A 22,181-nucleotide genomic window follows, 5' to 3' on the forward strand; every position below is an offset into this window, starting at 1 on the left:
CTGCAGTTAAAGGCGCATCTTCTCCCCTCCATCAGCCTCAGCCAGCGTGTGAAAACCTGTCTCTGCTGCTGTGTTCCCTGACGCTTAGACTTACAGACGGGGGGGCCGTTCTTAGGCTTGTCTACGGAATGGAATAATTTCCCTTTGCGAACAGCTATTTTGCAATGTTGTGCTTATTGTGTTTGACTTTCTCACATACATAAAACCAATAAATCACACAAACATAAAAGTGCTAAGTGTTAGAACTGACACTCTCGGGTTTGTTTTAATAAGGTGTAATTAACACCTTGAACTGTATTCCATTTGTTTCTTTTGAAACTATGCAAAGAGGACAGGGTGATCTACAAATGCAAGGCACCAGCCGAGTTAATACTGGCATTTTAAACTGTAATAAAGACATGGGAGTTGGAGAAATTAAAACATGCAAGCTACTTTTAAGTCTGAGGCCTGCAAAGTAGATTTGTTATTTAAAGGAAAAGTTGAAACGCGAAGCCACATATAAACTGTTCATATTCATTTGCCCCAGGCCTGCACTGCCACTGTGTTTAGTGATTGATCATCCCACTTTTTCCCAGGCTCCTTTCTTCACACATTTAATATGCTTGTGTTGAGGGTCGGCTGGTCGTTGTCCTAAGCGTGGAACAAAACTCAGAAAAGCGTTTGGCCTCAGGAATCCAACATTCTTTTCTTGTTTTGTTTTTGATTTCTTTCCTTCTTCCCTCCCTCCCTCTTTCTTTCTTTCTTTCTTTCTTTCTTTCTTTCTTTCTTTCTTTCTTTCTTTCTTTCTTTCTTTCTTGTTTTATAACAGGAATTCTCTGTGTGGCCTTAGCTCTCCAGAAACTTACTGTGTAGACCAAGTTGGCCTTGAACTTACAAAGATCTGTCTGCCTCTGCTCCCTGAGTTCTGAGATTAAAGGTGTGAACCACCACCAGCTAACTGAAAATCAACATTTTAGTTGGGTTATGGAAAGTAGGTAATAAAAACAAACAACAGTAATAAATTGTTTTAGGTTTAAAAGTGGAAAAAGAATATAAGGTAGAGAGTGGGGTTAGAGACTTTGATTATAGGGAGGGAGACAGCAATTTCTTTCTTTTTTTAAATATTTATTTATTTATTATGTATATAATATTCTGTCTGTGTGTATGCCAGCAGGCCAGAAGAGAGCAGCAGACCCCATGTGGTTGCTGAGAATTGAACTCAGGACCTTTGGAAGAGCAGGCAATGCTCTTAACCTCTGAGCCATCTCTCCAGCCCCGAGACCACAATTTCTTTATGTATTTATTTAATTTCTTTTGAGGCAGGGTCTCCTCTATCCCAGGCTGGTTTTGAACTCCATACTCTGGATTCTCTTTATTCCATCTCCCCAGTGCTAAGTTGTGGTATAAAATAGTATCTATCTCATGCAGAGCTGAGATTCAACCCAGGGCTTTGTGGTTACCAGGCAAGTGCTCTACCAACTGAGCTACTGACCCAGGCCACCGAGACTCTGGATCTGAAGGACATCTGCAGGTGAGGGTGGGTAATTAAGAAAAAAGTGCAGGCAAAGAGAGAGGTGGGTACTGGGCAGAGAGAGAGGTAGGCACTGTGCAGAGAGAGAGGTTGGCTCTGTTCAAGCTCAGCAAAGGCTTAGCAGGCATGGTCTGTTGAAGGATGGGACAGCCTGTGTGCACTGGGCACAGTTCCTAGAGGTGAGGGTTGAGGCAGGAGCCGGGCAGGGCATCTGCAGGTCTCTTGCCTCTTTTAGTTTTATTATTATTTAAAGTTTAAATCTTTTTGGTGTCTGGGTGTTTTGTCTGTATGCATGTCTGTGTTCCATTTGAGTTCTTAGTGTCTGCAAAGGCCAGAAGAGGCCGGGTCCCCAGAAACTGGACTTAGAGAAACTTGGGAGCTTCCAGGCAGGTGTCGGGGATTGAACTCAGGTCCTCTGAGCCAGTGCTCTTCTCTGCTGAGCCATCTCTCCTGCTCTGTGTTGCCTATCAGTTTTATATCCTCATAGAGACAGTGACCTTTACTCAGACTGAAGCAGGAACTTGAGGAAGCAGTCTGTCTGCTCAGTGGGACATGGTCTGTTAGGTTCCAACCACTTTATTCACAGCGAGGGAACCCAGGCTTCAGTTGCCAGGTATAAAATGCATCATTGAACTGCTTCTGGGTTTGTAAATGGAGAAGCAGTCTGTCTTGACAGACTCAGACTTCCCTTTAAAAAGAGTAAAAGCAAAAAATAAAACCAGAAACAACTCCTCCAAACCAACAGTAACCTCCCCATCCACAAACCGCTCTAAATCTGGATAGCACATTTAATTTTCTTGGTAGGCTCCCCCACCAACAATATGGCAGGCAATTAAAGTAAAAATATTTATTCTATCCACATCACAGAGAAGAAAGTGAAGCTGTCCCCACCTCCCCTTTTATAGGGCCATTGAGAAGAGTCAAAGAGTCTGGGTAAAAGGTGGGCGTGTCCTAACTAGTTTATTACCTATATGAGATAGCATCCTTGCAGACCCAAGAGCATGAATGAAAAGGTGGGGATGTTGGCGTGAACTCAGTCCCCAAGAGTTGACTGAGTTGATGGAAATGCTCACATTTAGTTAAATCAATAGCTCTTCCCAAAAGCGCCATAGATACCAGAACATTAGATGTCACACGTAAGAGCCTTGGAGGTTACTTAAACTCCCAGCTCAGGAGCAGCCTGAGAAAGTGGACGTTTTCCTTCTCTTGATAGGAGCTAGGAAGACAGGTGCGCACCTTCACTGTCAAGGGGTTGCTGCAGGCCTAAGAGGAATGCACTGTTTCCAGAGCAGAACTGGGTAGCAAGCAAGCGCTTTCCACTCTCAGCTTCTCAGATGGTCTTATGGAGGATAAAAACAAACCCACGTGCCTCCGATGTCTTTTCAGAGTTATTCCACTATATAATATAGCAGAGGCAAATGTCTTTTATGATGAAACTTGAGACCATTCCGAGTGGTAGTGATATGGTGCACGAAGAACTTTTAGCTCCCAAGAAACTGCAAAGCCAGACTGACCATCCCATTCTCTGGGGAGTTTCACGCAGATGTAGGGATAGATGGACAGACAGCTGTTGAAACAGGCGTACTCATATGTAAGAGCCTTTGTGTGGAACCGACGCTCTCTGTACCTTAGGGGCCAGAGAGGTTTTGAGGGTGAAACCAGCACTTCTCCCATCCCTGACCTGTGTGTGAACTTGACTCTCGGAATCGAATTCTTAGCACGATTCTTCCTCGTGACCGCTTTGGCCTTCCGAGAAAGCTCCAGAAGCTTGTCTTGAAGGATCCAAGGAAGAAGAGCTGCTTGGGATTCTTGGGTTGCTTTCCAGGCACCTGGGAGAGTTGGTTTCTTCCTGACTTTGGAAAGATGTCCAGCAGTTGGTGTCTCCTGAAGGAAGGGCTGAAGGGTTCAGAAACAGTTGTCTGTGAATAGGAACGAGAGGTTTTTCCTTCAGCCTCAGCATGGGGCCTTTCTGCTCACTACCCGAGAAGTCTCTGAGACGCCAGCGATACAGTTTTGTTTGCTTTCTTTCTACACCTGGGCCTGAGGCTTTCCAGCTGTGCTTGCCTGCTCCATCGCCTGTCTGCGGCGAGCGGAATACCAAGGACTCAGCCAGACAAGCTTCTGGTATTTGCGCCTCTGTGTAACCCTGGCTGACCTGGAACTCACTTTGTAGATCAGGCTGGCCTTGAACTGAGAGATCTGCTTGGGATTAAAGGCATGCACTACCGACTACTTAAGTCTTTTTTTTTTTTTAACATAATCTTTGTTTTAAACTCTTAATATTTTCATGTTGGCATCACAGTCGATGGCAAGTCTTTCGTGACCTTAATTGACCATACTACACCAGGGAACTCTCTCTTTAGCCCTTTAGCTCTAAGAAGCTGCTTTGGGTCATAGCGGTGGCGCATACCTTGGCTGCCAGCACCCAGGAGGCAGAGACGGGCAGATAGATTTCTGTGGGTTCAAACACAGCCTGGTCTACATAGCAAGTTGCAAACCAGCCAGGGATATATAGTGAGTCCAAGGCTATCCCAGGCTACATAGCGAGACACCCTGCCCCAAAACAAAAAAGAGAAAGGAAAAGGCAGATAAACAGGAAGAAATAGCAACTTTTGGATTACATCAAAATTTGTGGCCTTTGGTATGTTGAGCATTTTTAGCTGATTTAAGAAACTTGGTTTCCTGTCTTCTGAGACAGATCATTCCCTTTGGTCCTTAGCTTCTATTTTCTTATCTTTAAAATAAAGTAAACAGAAGAAGCCATCTGTAAGACCCTGACATTCTGGGTGTCTCACTGTGTACTAAAATGGAGTCCTGTGAGTGACGATGTGATATGGCCTGGTTTTTCTAACCAATGGGGAGACTTCTGCCTTCCTGTTGATGGGGAGGATGACGGTACCAGTTGCCTCGTAGATTTGTACTATACACATTTTACTTAAGATCAGAGCCCATTTCTAGCAACACTGCCCCCATTTTATAGTTGGAGGAGGCACAGGATGAAATGCCACAGTGTGATTCCTTCTTCCAAAGGCCATTCTTATTCCTTGTAGCTTTTCTTTCCCTGGGTGTCCAGTTATCCCTGGAAAAAGGGACTAATCCTCAAGGGGACCTTACCTTTACTATTGGGGTGCCAGCTTTTCAGTGGTAAAGTTGGGAAGGGGTGTGCTGGCGTGGATCACAGGATATACACCCTGGTGGTTGTTCTCTTAGCGTCCTTTATGTGATAAATGCTGGTGTCAGCAGCATGGATGGTTTCATAATTTGACAGAAGTAAGACACAGTGGAAAGGACCAAATGAGCTTCCTGGATCGGTTCCTCATTTTATTAGTGGTGGTTTTCTAGCTGGTGAGAGACAAGGTGCCTCCGTACCACAAGTCTCAAGGAGGTTTCCATGTGTAATGTGCTGTTAATGAGATGTCTTTAAAGTCTGTGTTATTGTCCTGAAGCACATGTCTACTTTAAGTGGAATGCTTGCCCTCCATCTCCCAGCGTGAATAGCTTTGTGTGATTATCGATTTAGAAAGAAGCCCTAAACCTAGGGTCCGCTCATTGGTCCCTGGCCTGTCAGAATCTGCAATCTGATGTGTTAACCTTAGGTAGCCTTTCTTCTAGGAACAGCTGTTGGTTGGGCTGTCTCCTCATACTCAAGAATTACAGTTGTTCCTTCTGCCAGGAACCACGCTTCCCACGGTTTTTCATTGACCACAGTTTCTAGTGCTACGTTGTTCCGGTTTCGTTGTCTCACTCACGAGACTTGCGTTGTGGGTCTAAGGTCAGTGAGAACAGGAATTGGCTAAAAGCGCACCATTGTGCAATGAAATGATGGTTTAGGGCCAGTGGGATGACTCCGAAGGTCAAAAGCTTGCCACCATGCCTCATGACCCTGGGTGCACAGATCCCTGGGACCCACATGGTGGAGGACAGCTGACCCCCACAAGCTGTCTTTTGTCCTCCCTATGCGTGGCACGGTGGTGTCACGATCCAAATACAAACAGGTAAATCAAAATAACATCATTAAAAAAAAATCTGGTTTAGTTGGAAATCCCTCAGTTCATAGCTGCTGACTGAACTCCATAATTGTCTCAGGAAGAGCCGAAAGCTCTAGCCTTCCATTCCTTCACACACACACACACACACACACACACACACACACACACACACACCCGATAGGTATGTTTTTGGGGTTACTGATTAAATGTTGGGTATCGCTGTGGAGTTAGGTCCTGAGGACGCAAAGATGAGTGAGTTCTAGCTGACGGCTTCCAAACCTCTACGAGCTCTCACGGTGATAACAAGCACATGAACAAAAGACCCTTTATAATAGAAAATTTCACATGTGTTCAGAAGTAGAGAGACCATCACAGAATTGCCATGTCACTACTAGACTTGTCAGTTATGGCTGACTCTCATCGCTGTGCCTTCCCTGGCTCTCCCAGTACCATGATTTGTAGGCAAAACAGGATTGTCACGTCAGGCCATTTATGTGTCGTGGGGAGTACGAGCTGGGCACCAATGTCTGGGGTCCAGACATTATGCAGACCTTGTAGGTATTCCTTGTTCTTAAATATATGGCTTTTTGGCAACGAGGTCACAAAGCAGTTTGGGAGTCACAAGTGTGGTGGCTGCTGTCTGTCAGGTTTGATGGCGTTGACTAGAATGGAGCTTTTGCCGTTTACACTAAGGAAAGGTTAGGCAGAAGTCCAGCAGAGAAGACCCGCCGGACTCCAAGCAGATTATCATTTCTACAGAACGGAATTCTCAAACGTGACAAAGGACTTGAGTATACTGTAGAACATTTAAAACGTCGTCAGAAGTTTCGTGATTGCGATACTTAATTGCTACAATTTGGGACTATCATAGACTAGTTTTTTCCAGTCAGATCTTGGTCAGTCATACTTAATAAAACTGCCTACATTCTCAGGGTTCGGATGCCAAGGTCAGCCTGAGAGAAGTGTGATTCACCCTCATCAAAATCTGTGAACATGGCCTAAAATTGTGACTTCATTCCCATCCAGCTAGCTGTGCTGTTCTTTCCAGGCCTGTGATTCTGGGAAGCTCAGGGCAGTTTAGACATGGAAAATGAGTTCAGTCTAAGATTGCCATCCGTTAAATCTGAGTATGCCCCGGGGAACTGAATTTATACTTGTATTTAAATAGCAGATTATTGGTACCCTGCTCTCTACTGCTTTTTCAAGTCGGGTTCCCATCACTAATAGCTAACACGGTGAATCTTCCAGAGACAGCGATTGCAAAGGGGACCGTATGCTATGCATACAGTTTACCAAGTCCCTTTAACACAGTCCCATGACTTATGGTTAATACAGCCACATTAGGTAAACCAAGGGACACACTAATAACAAATATTCATGTTTAGTGATTTTTTTATATCATATTAATACCAGTTGCCAGATCTAGATGCAGTGAAGTATGTTTTGTTTATGTCATTGTATCTGTGATGCTGGGATCAAACCCGTGGCCTCCGACATGCTAGACAAAAGCTAAAAACATTGAATTGATATTAATAGATGCTTGTGAGTAGATATAACACTCATCGAGTGAGTTCTATAGCTGTATGCCCCCCAATATCTTTTTCTTCAGATTCTGTGGAGCGCAACAGTGTAGCCTTGAGAGCCAAGCATTGAAGAACGAGCGAGTGCTCCATCCTGCCTTCTCTCACGAACAGCCTGTGTTAACTGGGACACACCTAAACACAATAGTAGGACTTCATTTGCCAAAGTGAGAGTTATTCATATAGGTTCTGGCAAGTTCTGGGTATTTTGGAGAGGGGAATGGAAGGCATGAAGTCAGCCCTTCTCCAGCCACCTGCCATGTGGGCGCACACACTCCCGGAGGCCTCCCTCCCTGTCTCCATGATCTCAGAATTCCCCTTACTGTATATACGTAGTTGTTATGTGTTAATTTGTTTCCCCGAACTGTGTTCCAGCCCAAACCATCTGTAGAAATAGTAGGAATGATTCCTTAGAGATTAGTCAGTTATTTGAGATCAATTATATGTTCAACACATTTCTCTAAAGCTGCACAACAGGAAGGGATGGGATGGGGTGACGGAGTTGGTTTGAACAGTGCCATTGCACGGATTCAGTGAGACTGAATGCAGAAACCCGGGTTCAAGTCCTTTGTGTGTTGAAGCAGTTTTACCCGATAGGCTACCGACAGTGTGTGTCAGCTCTAAGTCTGTAAGCAAGCTAATTAAGACTGAAAACACACTGTGAATTCAGTTCAGGAGATTAGCTAGGCTTCCTTGGGGTGTAGTGATTTCTTTTAATGGATTTGGCTTGGAGGGTGTGTGTGTATGTGTGTTTGCATGTGTGTGCTCATTCATGGACTCACACTTATCTCTGTCTTTCTGAGGAACAAGGAGTGATATAAATAAAACATAACTTATAGTTTATAAAATATATCATCCGATACTTAGAAGAATAGAAAAAGAGAAGCAGTCCAAACAAGGAGTTCACTTCCCTTTCTCCCCCTCGACTCTAAGAAGTTACAGCAAAACCGAGGCTTTCTCATAAGACATAATCTAAGAAGTTAGGGGGTTGGAGAAATGAGTGACTCAGCGGTTAAGGGTCTAACTGCTTTTCAAGGGGACCAGAGTTCTGTTCCCAATACACATCTTAGGCAGCTCATAATTACCTGTAACTCCAGCTCTAGATCTGATGCGCTCTCTGGACTCCCTGGGCACCTGCATACATCTCTCTCTCTCTCTCTCTCTCTCTCTCTCTCTCTCTCTCTCTCTCACACACACACACACACACACACACACACTGGAATAACCATTTATTATTAAAGAGATAAGAAGCACACTAGTCCACTGGCGTTCATTATAATCCACACAAGGTCTGCCTCAGTGCAGCTCTGGGTGTTTTCGGAGCTGTCTTCTTTGTTTTTCCTCCTTCACCCCTCTTCAATTCTGTCCAGATGTTTTAGGCCATAGAAGACATCTGCAGAGAGGAGAGCAAAAGTAGCCAAAGTAGCCATATGTACGGCTTCTAGTCCCCGAGAATTTCAGTTCTGCATTTTCCAGAGACAGAAAGTGCATTGGGATACGCTGTTAAGACAGCTGTTGAGAGGGCAATGCTGTTCCTTCCTGTAAACCGCAGCAGCAGTCCATTCCGTCTGAGCTGCTTGGTCAAAGGACTTTGTCCCTGGTATTGTGCTAGATATACATGTGTTCTGTGGCCTCAGGAGGAAGTTATAGTTTGTCATCCACTGAACTGACTGTGCTGGTGTGATTTTGTTCACGCGGACCGTATGGATGGCGGTGCTAGGTGTGGGTTCTGTATTCTTCTTGTAGTATGGAAACAGACGTTGGACTTGCCTGCAGCCTTTCTTCTTGTTTGTAAAGATGGAAGGGGAAGACAATCCTTACAGGAAGATAATGTATCTCCAACTTTAACAATCTTCTTAAACAGTCTTAAGGAAATGAAGTTTATTTTCTTCCTAAATGCAGGTTATGTATTGGGTTAGTTTCATTTATGAGAAACAAAAAGAAAAGAAAAAGTAAGGCAAAATAAGGAAGTGAAAGAGATTAGACAGTTAATAAATCTAGAACAGAAGCTGAATACCTAATTGAAAACATATCACATGGGTCTGTCCATGTGCGTGCAGGTGCTGGAGGATGCCGGCGGTGTCAGCTCCCCTGGAGCTGGAGATAGAGTCCCTTGTGAGCCTCTTGATGTAGGTGCTGGGGACTGAGCTCGGGTTCTCTGCCAGAGCAGCAAGTGCTCATTGACTCCCCGCTTGTCTCTCTAGCTTCAACACCAAATACTTTAGAAGAAAAAACAAATCTCAGAGTCTTCTGAATGGTATTTGTGATGGTAATTATAGGCATAATTTAGTCACATTTTTGTTAGAAGATTATTTTATATTACCAGTGCCCCTTGATGTGAGCCTTCTGGGGAGAAATATGCAGGCTGGGTGTTTTGGCCCGCAACTGGAATTCTAACACTGGGGAGGCTGAGGCTGCGTGATTGCTATGTGCTTGAGGTCAGCCTGGACTCCATAGCGAGACTGTCTTCAAAAGCGGAAACAGAATGCTGTTTGGGGCATAAGGTCAACGGTGTTACCAGGCTCGTGGTGCCAGTCCTTAGTGGGAGTAGACCTTTCCCTGGAGCGGCTCTGCATCCATCTTAAACAGGAGCAAGTTAGTTAAGGACATAAATTAACTCCCCCCCCAAGCCCCCACCATCCAAAAACATTGCCCGAAAAAGAAGAGATTCTGAGATGATGGTCCCATAAAAAGCTTTGCATATTTAATGCATACACCTGGATGAGTTTGCAGACCAGACTCCCAACAGAAACCGTAGCTGTCATTAAGACCATAAAATTCATCATCGCCCAGGGTCTCCTTCCTCCCTTGTCATTATTACTAGTTTCCTTTTTTTTTTTAAGAGCTTGGAGTTTGAGTGGATAAAGAGAAAATCACCAGGTATTTCCTTGGTTCTATTCGATTGGGATATAAAAGATAATTTTGTGGACATGGCAGTCAAGTCCTACTTTTAAAACGCGCTTACGTTCTTGTAGTCTTTCTCCATTTTGGCATTTAAATCATCAGGGCCCACGAAGGTAGTAATTATGGGGCCTCACTGCACATCTGGAGAGTGATCCGGGTGCATGTAAAGGCAGCTGTGCCACCCCACTTTAAATTCTTACCCACTGAGCGACAAATGAAGATTGGCCACATGGCCATATTGAAGGTGTGAAATATGCTCTGGCTGTGGACTGACTGGAGCAGAACAGATGCTTGCTTTCTCAGGAGCAACAAATCTGCTTTTTTTTTTTTTTTTAGACTGCCAGAGGACCAGGGGAGTTCTGATTGATGCAGAGTGGAGCTAAAAAGCCAACCGTTGGACTGGCGAGAAACCACCAGTAACCAAGGCTTTAGAACCAAATAGGTGATATTGATATTGAAGGCCAGATGATGAGAGTGAAAAAAAGCATAGCTTGAATATAGTTTTATAAAGGGTTGTCTTTTGATGTTTTTAGGTGTTTTGGATTGTCCAAGAAAAGAGCCAGTGTGACTGTTTCCATAGTTCACAAATAGGGAAAGGTGTACATAAGTATCCATTCTGTTTGTTTGTTTGATACAGGGTCTTGTATATCTTCAGTCCAGTCTCCAACTAGCAATGTAGCTGAGGATGATCTCGAACTTCTGATCCTCTTGTCCCCCACCTTTTATGTGCTGGGATTATAGGCGTGAATCACAGAACCAGTGCTTCCCAATCTCCCTAATGCTGCCACCCTTAATACAATTCCTCATGTTGTAGTGACCCCCAACCATGAAATTATTTTCATTGCTACTTTGTAGCTGTAGGCTTGCTACTGTTACAAATTGTAATGTAAATATTGGATGTGCAGGGTGGGTGGTTTTAGATCACGCTGTGAAAGGCTTGTGCAAACTATACTCCAAAGGGGTCTCCACCCACAGGTTGAGAATCACTTCACTAGGCCCTGTTTATAGGACTCAGTGTATACTGCGCAAGTACTCTACCAGCTGAGCCACATTCACCGCTAAATGCTGGTGGCTGTGCGTGAGAGAAGCTAAAAATCTATTTGGAGTGTCTATGTATGTGTGAGAGAGGGGGATTGGTTTTTTGTTGTTCAAAAACAAACAAAAAAATTATTATATCTACAACGTTCTGCCTGTATGTCTTCCTGCAGGTCAGAGGAGGGCAGCAGATCTCATTACAGATGGCTGTGAGCCACCATGTGATTGTTGGGATTTGAACTCAGGACCTCTGGAAGAGAGCAGCCAGTGTTCTTAACCTCTGAGTCATCTCTCCAGCTCCTGTACTTAATGTTCTTGCAGAGGACCTAAGTTTGGTTTCCAGCACTCACACAGTGTCTCAAAACTGTCTGTCACTAGGTATAGGGGATCTAGTACCCGCCTCTGGCCTCAATGGGCACTGTACACACAGACAGACAGATAGACACACTGATAAACACACACACACACGCACACACACACACAGCAGGCAAAGGGACCATTTGAAATATGACGTGTTCAGTGAGCCCACTTGGGTATTAGAAGATGGAGCTAGTGTATTTGGTCCAATGAGAAAAGTGTGTTGCTTCTTTGATGGATGCAGATAGAAATTTATGGGTGAGGATAGCATCTCAATGTGGAAAGACCTAGAACCCGAGGAACCCAATATTCTCTAGAGGCCTGGTTGTTGCTGGACCTGACACATGCCAGTGAGTCAGACAACAGACACGCTGAGAAAGGGACATGTTTGTCTTCCCCCACACCTCCATCTTGCCATCGTGTTCCCCACTAACGACTGGGAGGGCAGATGGTGGATTCCCTTCTCTCTGGCTGCGTCTAGGCTGTGTTTTTCAGACAGGCTGACTTGTACTTGGAGAATAACTTTGCCCAGACATGTTCAAATGCTCACAGACCTTACTGGCCTTGCTTGTGTCTCTGTCTTCCTCTCTGTGTGCTAGGCACTCTGAGGCAGCTCCCTCCAAGGCTGAGTGTGTTAGTGGTCGAAAGGAAGGGACATTTCTAGAAAACCATTTATTTCAATTTCTGTTTCTCCCTTCCCGTAGTTCCTGAAATCAAAAAATGCAGAAGTAGGAGGAGGTGGTTACGAGCTCTGTCACAGACCTCCAGACTAGGGCTTAATCTATAGCAGGAAGACTTTGGGAAGCATTTAACCCCAATTCTCCTGTCTGTAAGGCTGCTTTGCTTGGAGAGATTTGTGGATACAGACAATGCCCTAACATTAATAACCCAAGGGGCTGGTGACCAGTCTGCAGTGAGAATGGTTGAGTATGAATTTTAGGTCATCTGTAAGTTGTGCATTCCATGGCTGTCTTAACAAAATCACAATCTTCTTAGCTCTCCTGGTCATGTCACCCAGTCACTAAATTAGGGAAAACGTGGGGAGGCCAAGAAATAGAGGAGGCGAAATACCTTCTGGATGGAAGACATGGTAGAAGAAATGCATAGCTCACTCACACAGACGCAGCATTCCGAAGGTCACCCTCTGTGTGCGTGTTCAGACGTGTGCTGTGGAATTACTAGCTTCTAGCCGTGAGGAAAACCTCTTATAGCGAACGCCACCGGGTAGTAAGCATTGCACAGGCGGTTGGCGTGTTCGGAGGCGATGCTCCCTTCCTGCTGACTGTCTGGTGGGTGCTGTCATCAACCTAGAATCACCCAGAGGTTGAGACATGAGTTCCAGGCTAGATAATTGAGAGATCACAGAAATGGATGTAAACTCGTGGGACTACCTGGGGACCTGCCTCTGAAGAGACAAGTGACATGTTTACTTATTTAGGTGAACTTGCGCCTAATGAATAATAAATCTAATGAATAGCATGAATATTAATGAAGACAACCATGAATAATGACTCCTAGCAAACACAGTTGACTAAAGGCTTTCTCTTTTTTTTCTGTCTCTTGTGAGGGGACACAGGAAGCTCTAGATGTGGCCTCCTATCGTGGCGCCTCGAGTCGCAGGATTCATTCAGAGTTTTGGACATCTGGGGCGTTCAGTTGCTTTCTGGGAAATGCCAAGCAGCCTTGGCCACGATTGGGTGTCAGCGAGCCTGGTACAGTGGCTGCTAACTACACTTCCTTCCCTGGTGGCTCTGCTCTCAGCCATTCTTGGCAGGGATGAGTGGATTACTGTGGCTGTGGTCACAGTAGATCAAGAGAGACCTGGCTTCTTGTTAGCCCTGGGATCTACAGGGAGCTACTCTGAGCTCGGTTACCCAAAAATACGATCAGGAAAAGAAGTGGTTCCATTTCCGACCTAGCCTGGCCCATGTCTGCGAGGTAACACACGACAGCTGGGGATTCGATGCTGTGCATCTTTTCCAGACTAGAGCCACCTGACCTCTGTCTTTTTCCTCTCTCCTCCTCCCCTCAGGATGGTTCCCTGGGAAACATTGACGACCTGGCGCAGCAGTATGCGGATTATTACAATACCTGCTTCTCGGATGTTTGTGAGCGGATGGAGGAGCTTCGGAAACGGCGAGTTTCCCAGGACCTCGATATGGTGAGTGTGTGGCCATGGGAAATGGCTACTGTTGGGGGTGGGGGGCAGTTCCCATCGATGCTCCCGGTCTTGCAGCCCCTTGTTTCTTCTTACAGCCTCAGCTGTGCCTGAAGGCTTAGTCAGTCGGCTTCTGGCTAGGTGTGGTGAAATGCCAGATGCCCAACAGACCAACCCTGTTCTTTAGATTGAATATTCACGAAACTTACGTAGTCATTGAAAGGCTAGAGCAACCTTCCTTCCTTCCTTCCTTCCTTCCTTCCTTCCTTCCTTCCTTCCTTCCTTCCTTCCTTCCTTCCTTCCTTCCTTCCATTTTTTGAAATATTAAAGAGAAAGGATATTTCTATCATTAGCCAGTTGGTACTGTATATTTTATTGACTAACAGCTGAGGACTTGCCATGGAGAGTTCTTTCCTTCATTTTTTTCCTTGTTTCTTTCTTTCTGGTCCACCCCGCCCACACCCTAATGAGTCCTGGGGATTGAACCCAGAGCCTTGGATGAGTTAGGTAAATTCTCTGCCAGTGAGCCTTTGAAAAGGAAAATGATGTTTAAAGAAGTCAATCATAACTTCTCCCCCTGGCAGTAAGAGGTTTCATGTGAGCTTCAGTGTTTGTCCGATTGTTAAAAAAATATGTATGACTATCTTGGATAATATTTTTTTAAAAAATCACTTCCTACTTTTTTAAAATTTTATTTATTTATTTATTTGATGTGGGAGTGATTTCTTATTAATAAAGAAACTGCCTAGACCCATTTGATAGGCCAACCCTTAGGTAGGCGGAGTAAACAGAACAGAATGCTGGGAGAAAGAAGCTGAGTCAAGGAGTCGCCATGATTCTCCCACTCCAGGCAGATGCAGGTTAAGATCATTCCTGGTAAGCCAGCTCGTGGGCTACTCAGATTATTAGAAATAGGCTAGTCCAGGTGCGAGAGTTATACGAGAAAAGGCTAGATATAATGGGCCAAGTGGTGTTTAAAAGAATACAGTTTCCGTGTAATTATTTCGGGGCATAAGCTAGAGCTAGCCATGTGGGTGGCCGGGTGCCGGGGATGCAGCCCTGCTGCCCTTATTACAACATTTATTTATTATATACACAATATTCTGTCTGCGTGCATGCCTGAAGAGGGCACCAGACCTCATTACAGATGGTTGTGAGCCACTATGTGGTTGCTGGGAATTGAACTCAGGACCTTTGGAAGAGTAGGCAATGCTCTTTACCGCTGAGCCATCTCTCCAGCCCTCCCTCCCCAACTTCTTTACTGAGCACTTTATTGTGGTTCTCTAGGGTTATTGGGATCTCTTTATAGTCATTATCTTTCAAGATACTATTGCTTTTCTCACTTAAGGAGGCTGAAATCATTTGTCTGAAGTGTAAACATCTGTGTGCAGAAGTTAGTGGAGCCCCAGGTCTAACTGTGGACAGGCAGTCCTGAGCTGTACTCTGCCTGGAAAATGTGTTTCCCATCCCTTGCATCTACCAGTTTAAACTGGATCCGTTTCAGTTTCCTGCCTCTCAGTTTTATCCCAGGACCTAGGACCTCCACTGGAGGTGTATGTCCTCTGTAGTGATAAGAGCGGCGGGCCGCTTCCCGCCACCTGGCTAGCTTTACCCGAAATAATTACACGGAAACTGTATTCTTTTAAACACTGCTTGGCCCATTAGTTCCAGCCTCTTATTGGCTAGCTCTTACATATTGATCTAACCCATTTCTAATAATCTGTGTAGCCCACTAGGTGGCTTACCAGGGAAGATCTTAACCTGCATCTGTCTGGAGTGGGAGAATCATGGCGGCTGACCTGACTCAGCTTCTTTTTCCCAGCATTCTGTTCTGTCTACTCCGCCTACCTAATTTTCTGTCCTATCAGAGGCCAAGCAGTTTCTTTATTACTTAACCAATGAAACAACAGATAGAAAGATGACCCTCCTCCATCATTTCCCCTTTTTCTGTTTAAACAAAAAAGAAGGCTTTGTGTGTGTGTGGCAGAACCAGGGATTCAGCCTCTGATTTTCAGTGATCTCATATAGTCCCAGGTGGCCCCAAACCTTCTGTATTCGAGGATGCCCATAAACTTTTGATTCTCCTGCCTCAGTTTGCCTGGTTCTGGGACTATCAGCATACATCATGGTGCTGGGGATGGAGTTCAGGGTGCCATGCTTGTTAGTCATTGCCCTGCTGACTGAACCGCATCTCCATCCCTAAAGACCTCCTTTCAAACAAGTTCTTATCTTAGGGGCTGCATGAAGCTGATTTTGAAGAATGACATCCTCTACCTTAAACATTTTTGGAAAGAGTAGATTTGTCTGAAACTCCTGTGTGTGCGGGGTGTGTGTGTGTGTGTGTGTGTGTGTGTGTGGTGTGCGGTGTGTGTGTGTGTGTGCGTGAGAGTTTTTCTTTTCTTTTCTTTCTTTTTTTTTGAGACAGGATCTTTCTCTATCATGTAATTTTGGCTGTCCTAGAACTCGCTCTGTTGAACAGGCTGTCATGGAACTCGAGAGATCCATTTGCTTCTGCTTCCCAAGTACTACGATTAAAGATATGAACCAACAAGCCTGGACTTTTTTTTTTTTTTTTTTTAAGTAAGACTCTCTCTAAATAGCCCTGGATGGCCTGAAACTCTTTAAGTAGATCGGACTGACCTCAGATGCAGAGACAGCCTCTCTCTGCCTGTCAGATAGTGGGATTAAAGGTGTGTCCCTGCTGGTGCCCCCGCCCCAGTAGGCTCTTCTCAGGTAGTTCAGGCTGACCTTCCCAACCCTCCTGCCCCATCTTAGGGATTACTGAGGCTGTAGGTACAGCACCCATAGTCGATCTTGTTTATTCTATTTTTAAAAAGTTCTTTTAATTTACTTAAGATGGAAACATAAAAATTAAAGTAAGGTGACCAATTAAGGAGTTAAAAGTAGGTGATTCTTTTACTAATAATGCTTGATGTTTTATGAAAGGATTTGTATTCAAGAAGGGATGGGTCTTTGGGTAGTGATAGGAACCTCCTGTAAGCCAATGTCTCAGTGCTCCTGGCACTCATTTCCCTTCCTTCCTTTTTTCCCCTTTTTCTTTCTTTTGTTTTCTTTGCCTCTTTCTAATTTGCTATCTGACCTTACTTACTGTGCTGTATTGTATTCTAATCTTGAGGTAATCTTGAGTCTAATCTTAAGTAGCCCAGACTGACCTTGAATTTACAGACTTGAGAGCCTCTACCAGTAAGTTCCACGATACAGAGATGTGCCATCAAGCCTGTCATACAGCATTTTTATGCCCATCAGTTTCTCTCATCAGTGTGCCCTAGTCATGGTTAACTTGAATCAAGAGTGACATTGTATCATAACTGACGTGTTTTTAAGTACACTTTTATTTTATATTTATACATATTTATTTATGTATGTGTATGTACATGTGTCTGTATATTCACATGTGCATGGGGGCAGGGTGTGCATGTGTGCCATGGGACACGTATGTACTAGTCAGAGGACAACTTGTAGAAGTTGACGCTATCATCATGTGGATCCCAGGGTCAAATTCTAGTCAGCAGACTTGGTGACGAGTGCTCTTAACTTCTGAGTCATCTTGCCCCCCTTAATTTTGCATTTTCCTTCTTGTTCATTGATTTAGTGATTTGTTAAGCTGTGTATTAGGTAAATAAAGTTGACTGAGACTGAGCTGAGTCAGAAGGAAGCAGAAAGATACTGTCTGAGGAGCCTAATACCATGGCCAATATGGCACATGGACGTCGTTATTGCCAAGGCATTGGCTCCTCTTAACTTTGTCCTCCTGTCTGTGTGGATGGCAGGGTAATCGTTCTATCTCTCGCAATCCTGAGGATCAAATGTAGGTCATCAGGCTTGGTGACATGGTCCTTTACCCTCTGAACCATCTCATTGGCCCTGTTTTATTTTTTGAGACAGAGTTTCGTGTATCTTAGTCTAATCTTGAACTTACTAGCTAGGAAGAAATGCTCTTGACCTTCTGATCCCTGCCTCGACTTCCCAATCTCAGAGATTGTAGACCTGCAGCACAGGTTGGGTTCATGTATTGCTGGGGATGGAGCTGAGGAGAACTTCATGTCAGGCAAACACTCTGCCAACTTAGCTGCATCTCCTGCCCTGCTGGTGTTGAGTGTTCATGTTTTTGCAGAGTTGGGGACTGAATCCAGGTCCTTGGTACATGCTGAGCCAGTGCTGTACCATTGAGCTCTAGCTTCAAGCCTTACTTCTTGGTCGTCGTCATTTGGAGCTGGAATGAATGGTGGGCTCACAGCACAGTGTACAGTTTTCCCAGACATCTCACGGGACAAGGACGTGATCGTTGTGAGCCGGTAGACGATGGCTGACACAGCGCTAGAAGTCTGGCTCCTGTTGATTTGGGGTTACCATAGTTCCCCAGGGCATTTGGGAACCTCCTAAGGATGCTTCACAGTAGAAAAAGAAGCCTGCCAGTGGGGTAAGTAGCCTTCTTCCTGTTTAGACAGATGGGCCTAATTTGGTGTGCTCTCTTCCAGAGCAGAAAAAGACAGTCTTGAGGGGAGGGGGATCACAGGAGCTTAATCAGTTCCCATCAAAGGTGGAAGTGGGTAAAACTGATGGGGGCTAATTTGAACCAGGCTGAGGATGGGCCTGTTCATTTTTAAACTGTGATTAGAGAGATCAGCAGGATCCCAGAGGGGCACGCTCACATCTTCTTTCAGGGACATTCCGGGCAAGTCAGAGAGGGAAAGGGGATTATGATTGGAGCTGCTGCTGGCCAGGTTATCAGATGAGTTTGCAGAGCCTAGAAATCCATGTTAGATGCGTTTCAGGGTCATCATCCACCCTTCAGGCCACACTACAGTGCCAGCACCCTCCTCAGAGTTCCCTTTCTCCGTGAGTAGCCTGTCATGGATTGGACAAATGGCAATGCATTTCCCTGTAGACCTCATCCCCCTTGCCCCCCCTTTAATTCCCTCGGAATTTGAAGTCTGTTTCTAGATTTTCAGTCCTTCCTCTAAACAAAGCAGACCCCATCCCCTCCATGTTTCCCTGTTGCATCAGGTGAGGACGTGCAGGAGCTGTGTTCTGTGCTCCTAGACTGCCTTGCCAAAGCCAACTGAGAAAGAGCAACCTCCCCAAAGCAGTGAGGACACCATCATGTATCAGTGGCCTAAGACATTCCACAGGAAAGAGCAACCTCCCCAAAGCAGTGAGGACACCATCTTGTATCAGTGGCCTAAGACGTTCCACAGGAGAAAGTGACCTGATGTGTGCCACGTGGTTGTGATGTCCTTTAGAAGACAGCTTCAAGGGACTGGGATATAGAGCGGGGGTCCTTGAAAGCACTTGCTTAGCTTGCAGGAAGCTCCGAGTTCAGTTCCCAGCACTGCACACATTGGGCGTGTGTATGCCTCTGGTCATAGCCCTTGAAAGGTAGAGGGACAAGAGGATCGAGAGTTGAAAGTCATCCTCAGCCCCATAGTGAATTGGAGGCCACCCTCCAATACACGTGTCCCTGTATCAAAACCAAACCAAACCAAACCAAAACCCTGAGTGCAGAAAGTTTGGGGGTGGGAGGATAAATCGTTTTATGGCTTTATTTTATTCTGAATCTGCCGGGTAGAGTTGGCATTTGAGAAAATGAGAAAACTCTGCAGAAAAGTGTTTAGATATTTGTGTTTAGCTTTGAAATGTCAGGGGTAGGGACCCTGCGCCGCCCCTAAGAGCTGATTACATGTCAGCCGGAGAACAAACAAGCCAGAAGGACGGCTTTCCTACAGAGATGCTCGACTTAGCCCTGAAAAATAAACAGTTTTGATAATCACATTAGTGATTACCTCTCTGGACGAGATGGCAAGGTATTTCTCGAGGACGTGAGTAGAATGTAGCATTTGGTAATGTGTCTTTGGGGCCAGTGTGGAGGAAGGAAACAGGGGGTACAGATGGAACACGCAGAGCTCCTGATTCGCTTATTGATGGGGAGCATTTTTTTTTACTTGGCACCAAATAGGCCTTAAAGGGATGGTGTGTTTGGACAGCAGCCTTGGCTTCCCCGGGGGCTAGGGACATTAATGTTTGTGTGCAGCGGGGAAGAGGCCCATATTTCTACACATTTGGCACCTCCCTGAGCACCATGTGATTCTTTTTTTGGCTGGGAGAAAATGCAATCAGAAATGACAGCAGCTCTCCAAGTCTGTAATGGGCTCATCTCTAGTGATGCTAAGCCTGGCATCTGTCAAAGCAACACCCTGACCAGGAAAGGGGCCACGCTTGTGGTGGCCTATTGATGCTGGCAGCAATTGCTTCCAAGGTGTCTTTGAGGTTAAGACTTTGGAGTTTGGCAGAAGACAACTTTGTGTGTGGGTCTTGGTGTGTGTGGCTCAGAGCAGACGTAGAAATCTCCACCTATGGCGACCGACGGTTGGTGGTGTCTGTCAGAACCTGGCCTGGAGTCTCTGCCAAGTTGTTATTGTGGTGAGGTGTGTACAAGAGGAAGAGAGCCAGGCAGAGACTCAGCCAGGTCTTTGAATACTGGGAACACAAATAAAGATAATGCACTGAATTGCCCCGAAGAGGGACACCAGATCCACTGTCCCTGGTGTGGGAATGCTTCCCTAGGGCATAATTATTACATCTTGAAATTTTAATGTTTTTTTTTCTCAGATTCAGTTTTAATAAGTTAACCATCCCAGATAATGCAGTCTTTCTCAGATATAGCTCTGAAGTAATATAGCAGCAATGAAAGCAGGGGTGGTGGTACCCTTCTGTAGTCCCAGCGCCCAGGAAGCTGAGGCAGGAGGACTGGGGAGTTGGACACCAGTGTAATGGTTTAAGTTCTAGCTCTTTCACTTATTAATCATCAAGCCTCAGTTTCCCCATCTATAACTATCTCAGAGTTAAGAGAAGTACAACACACCGTAGGCTACCCTAAGTGACTTAGACCATTTGTTTCCTTTCCTTCCTTCCTCTTCCCAGTCTAGACCTTCCCGCAGGAGTGCTGAAGAGTTTCCACTATTGATGCTTCAGTGATATTTATTCACATGAGTGCAGGGGTGTGGGAGCTTAGCTTTTTGTTTAGGGAAATGTCAAACACACATACACAGCACATGACAATGAGTTTCCTGTGCATGACGCCCTTCCTCGGCTGTGCCCAGCATCCTGCCGCTCCAATCTCATCTCTGCTCCCTCCTCCCGCAATGCTTCTATGACTCTTTAAAGGCATCAATTTTTTTAGGTAAAAGAGTCGCAGACACGGTATAGTGCATGCTATGCAGTTCTTTAAGTGTACGGCTATGTCCGTACCAATGAGCATCCGCTGAGTTTGTTTACGTGTGTAACCAACTGGAAATAGTTAGTGAGCCTAGAGCCTGCACTTGCTTGGCGTTTTAGCTCTTCTGGAGATGCCAAGTAAAGATGTTTTCTATCCAGAAAGGGCTCAGAGTATAGTGGGCACGAGAGGAGTTAGCAGACTGAGGGAGGACACCTGGGAAGGTGGAAGCGATGTCCCTGGCTCAGTAGGAAAGTTTGGAAGCATCCTGAAAATGACTCCTGGATTTTTCAAACCCAAAGAACTGGGAAGGTTGAGGACGTGTTTTGACAGTAGAAGTGAGCATAAAGTTGAATAACCCAAGGCCCAGGTCAAGGTCATAGTCTGGTAAAGGTCAAAAGTCAAGAGGGAAAATAAGACTTTTTTAGATTATTGGGTGCTCCCTGTAGTTGGAAGTAGGATTGAAGGTTGTGGTTGTTAAGAAAAAATAATAAGAAAGGGGTAGCTCTGCCGACGCAAAAAATCCAATTAGGTTAAATCAAACCAAATCAAAATGCCCATTATTTTATTAAGTAAGATGCTCTTGGGTGGCATGGCATGGCGGGGAGACAGAAAAGCAGGGAGCCCATGCAGACCTGCAAAGCACGTGTTTTTCCTCTGGGAACCCATTTAAATACCGTGTGGGAGTGGCATGCTGGGATTTGGAGTCCAGAGCAATGCAACTCCCAAGTCAGTTTGGATAGATGGATGCCAGGGGTTGGGGCTATGCTCCCAACTTAACAGTGGGGACAAGGTCATGCTGCTCTTCAGGGGATCTTGGATTATCAAATGCAGAAAGAGATCAAGCAGAATGCTATTCTATTTGTCCTTTCAACAAGACAAAACAAAAATATTTTCATTTTCATACCCGCCCCCCCCCAGCCATCTGGACCAAGGTGAATCTGTTCTTGTTTGCCATAGCGTCCCGTGATGGATATGCTTAGTCCATCTGTGTGGGGACTTCTTGTTTTCTGTTGCTAGCTCTTCTATGTAGACAGCAGAGTATGTGGAAAGCTTAGTTTCTGTGCATCGGAGCTCCCAAATATCCTAGGAAGTGTATGGAGGAGCGTGAAGTCACCTAACTACTCTGTAGGGTTGCTAGGATAGATACCCAGCGCTAACTTACTCTGTAGGGTTGCTAGGATAGACACCCAGCGTGGAGACCATGGGACAGCTGTGCCCTTGGTGTTCCTGTTCCGGTTTCCATCAGATACAATGAGAACCATGTTACACATACTCCTGAATGACCCTGCTGGAGCCCCCGCCCTCCGAAGCTGGCTGCTGTGAAAGGCGTTTGTTTTCGTTTTGTTTCGCTTTGTGTTAGCCTCCTTTATTCTCCAGCTTTGGGCCACTGTTGACTCGCAGATTGCCATCG

General features: G+C 45.3%; 1 protein-coding gene across 4 annotated transcripts in view; it reads left to right on the plus strand.

The window, feature by feature from the left end:
• The window catches only part of Sash1 (SAM and SH3 domain containing 1), a 171,123-nt gene that overhangs the window by 26,880 nt on the left and 122,062 nt on the right, over positions 1-22,181 (plus strand). For all 4 annotated transcript variants that reach the window (XM_075949185.1, XM_075949204.1, XM_075949195.1 and 1 more), the window contains exon 2: positions 13,408-13,536. In XM_075949185.1, the coding sequence (XP_075805300.1) occupies positions 13,408-13,536 (129 nt within the window). The remainder of the gene's footprint in view (positions 1-13,407; positions 13,537-22,181) is intronic.

Source organism: Microtus pennsylvanicus, chromosome 1 (genome assembly GCF_037038515.1).
Source record: "Microtus pennsylvanicus isolate mMicPen1 chromosome 1, mMicPen1.hap1, whole genome shotgun sequence".
Taxonomy (NCBI): Eukaryota; Metazoa; Chordata; class Mammalia; order Rodentia; family Cricetidae; genus Microtus; species Microtus pennsylvanicus.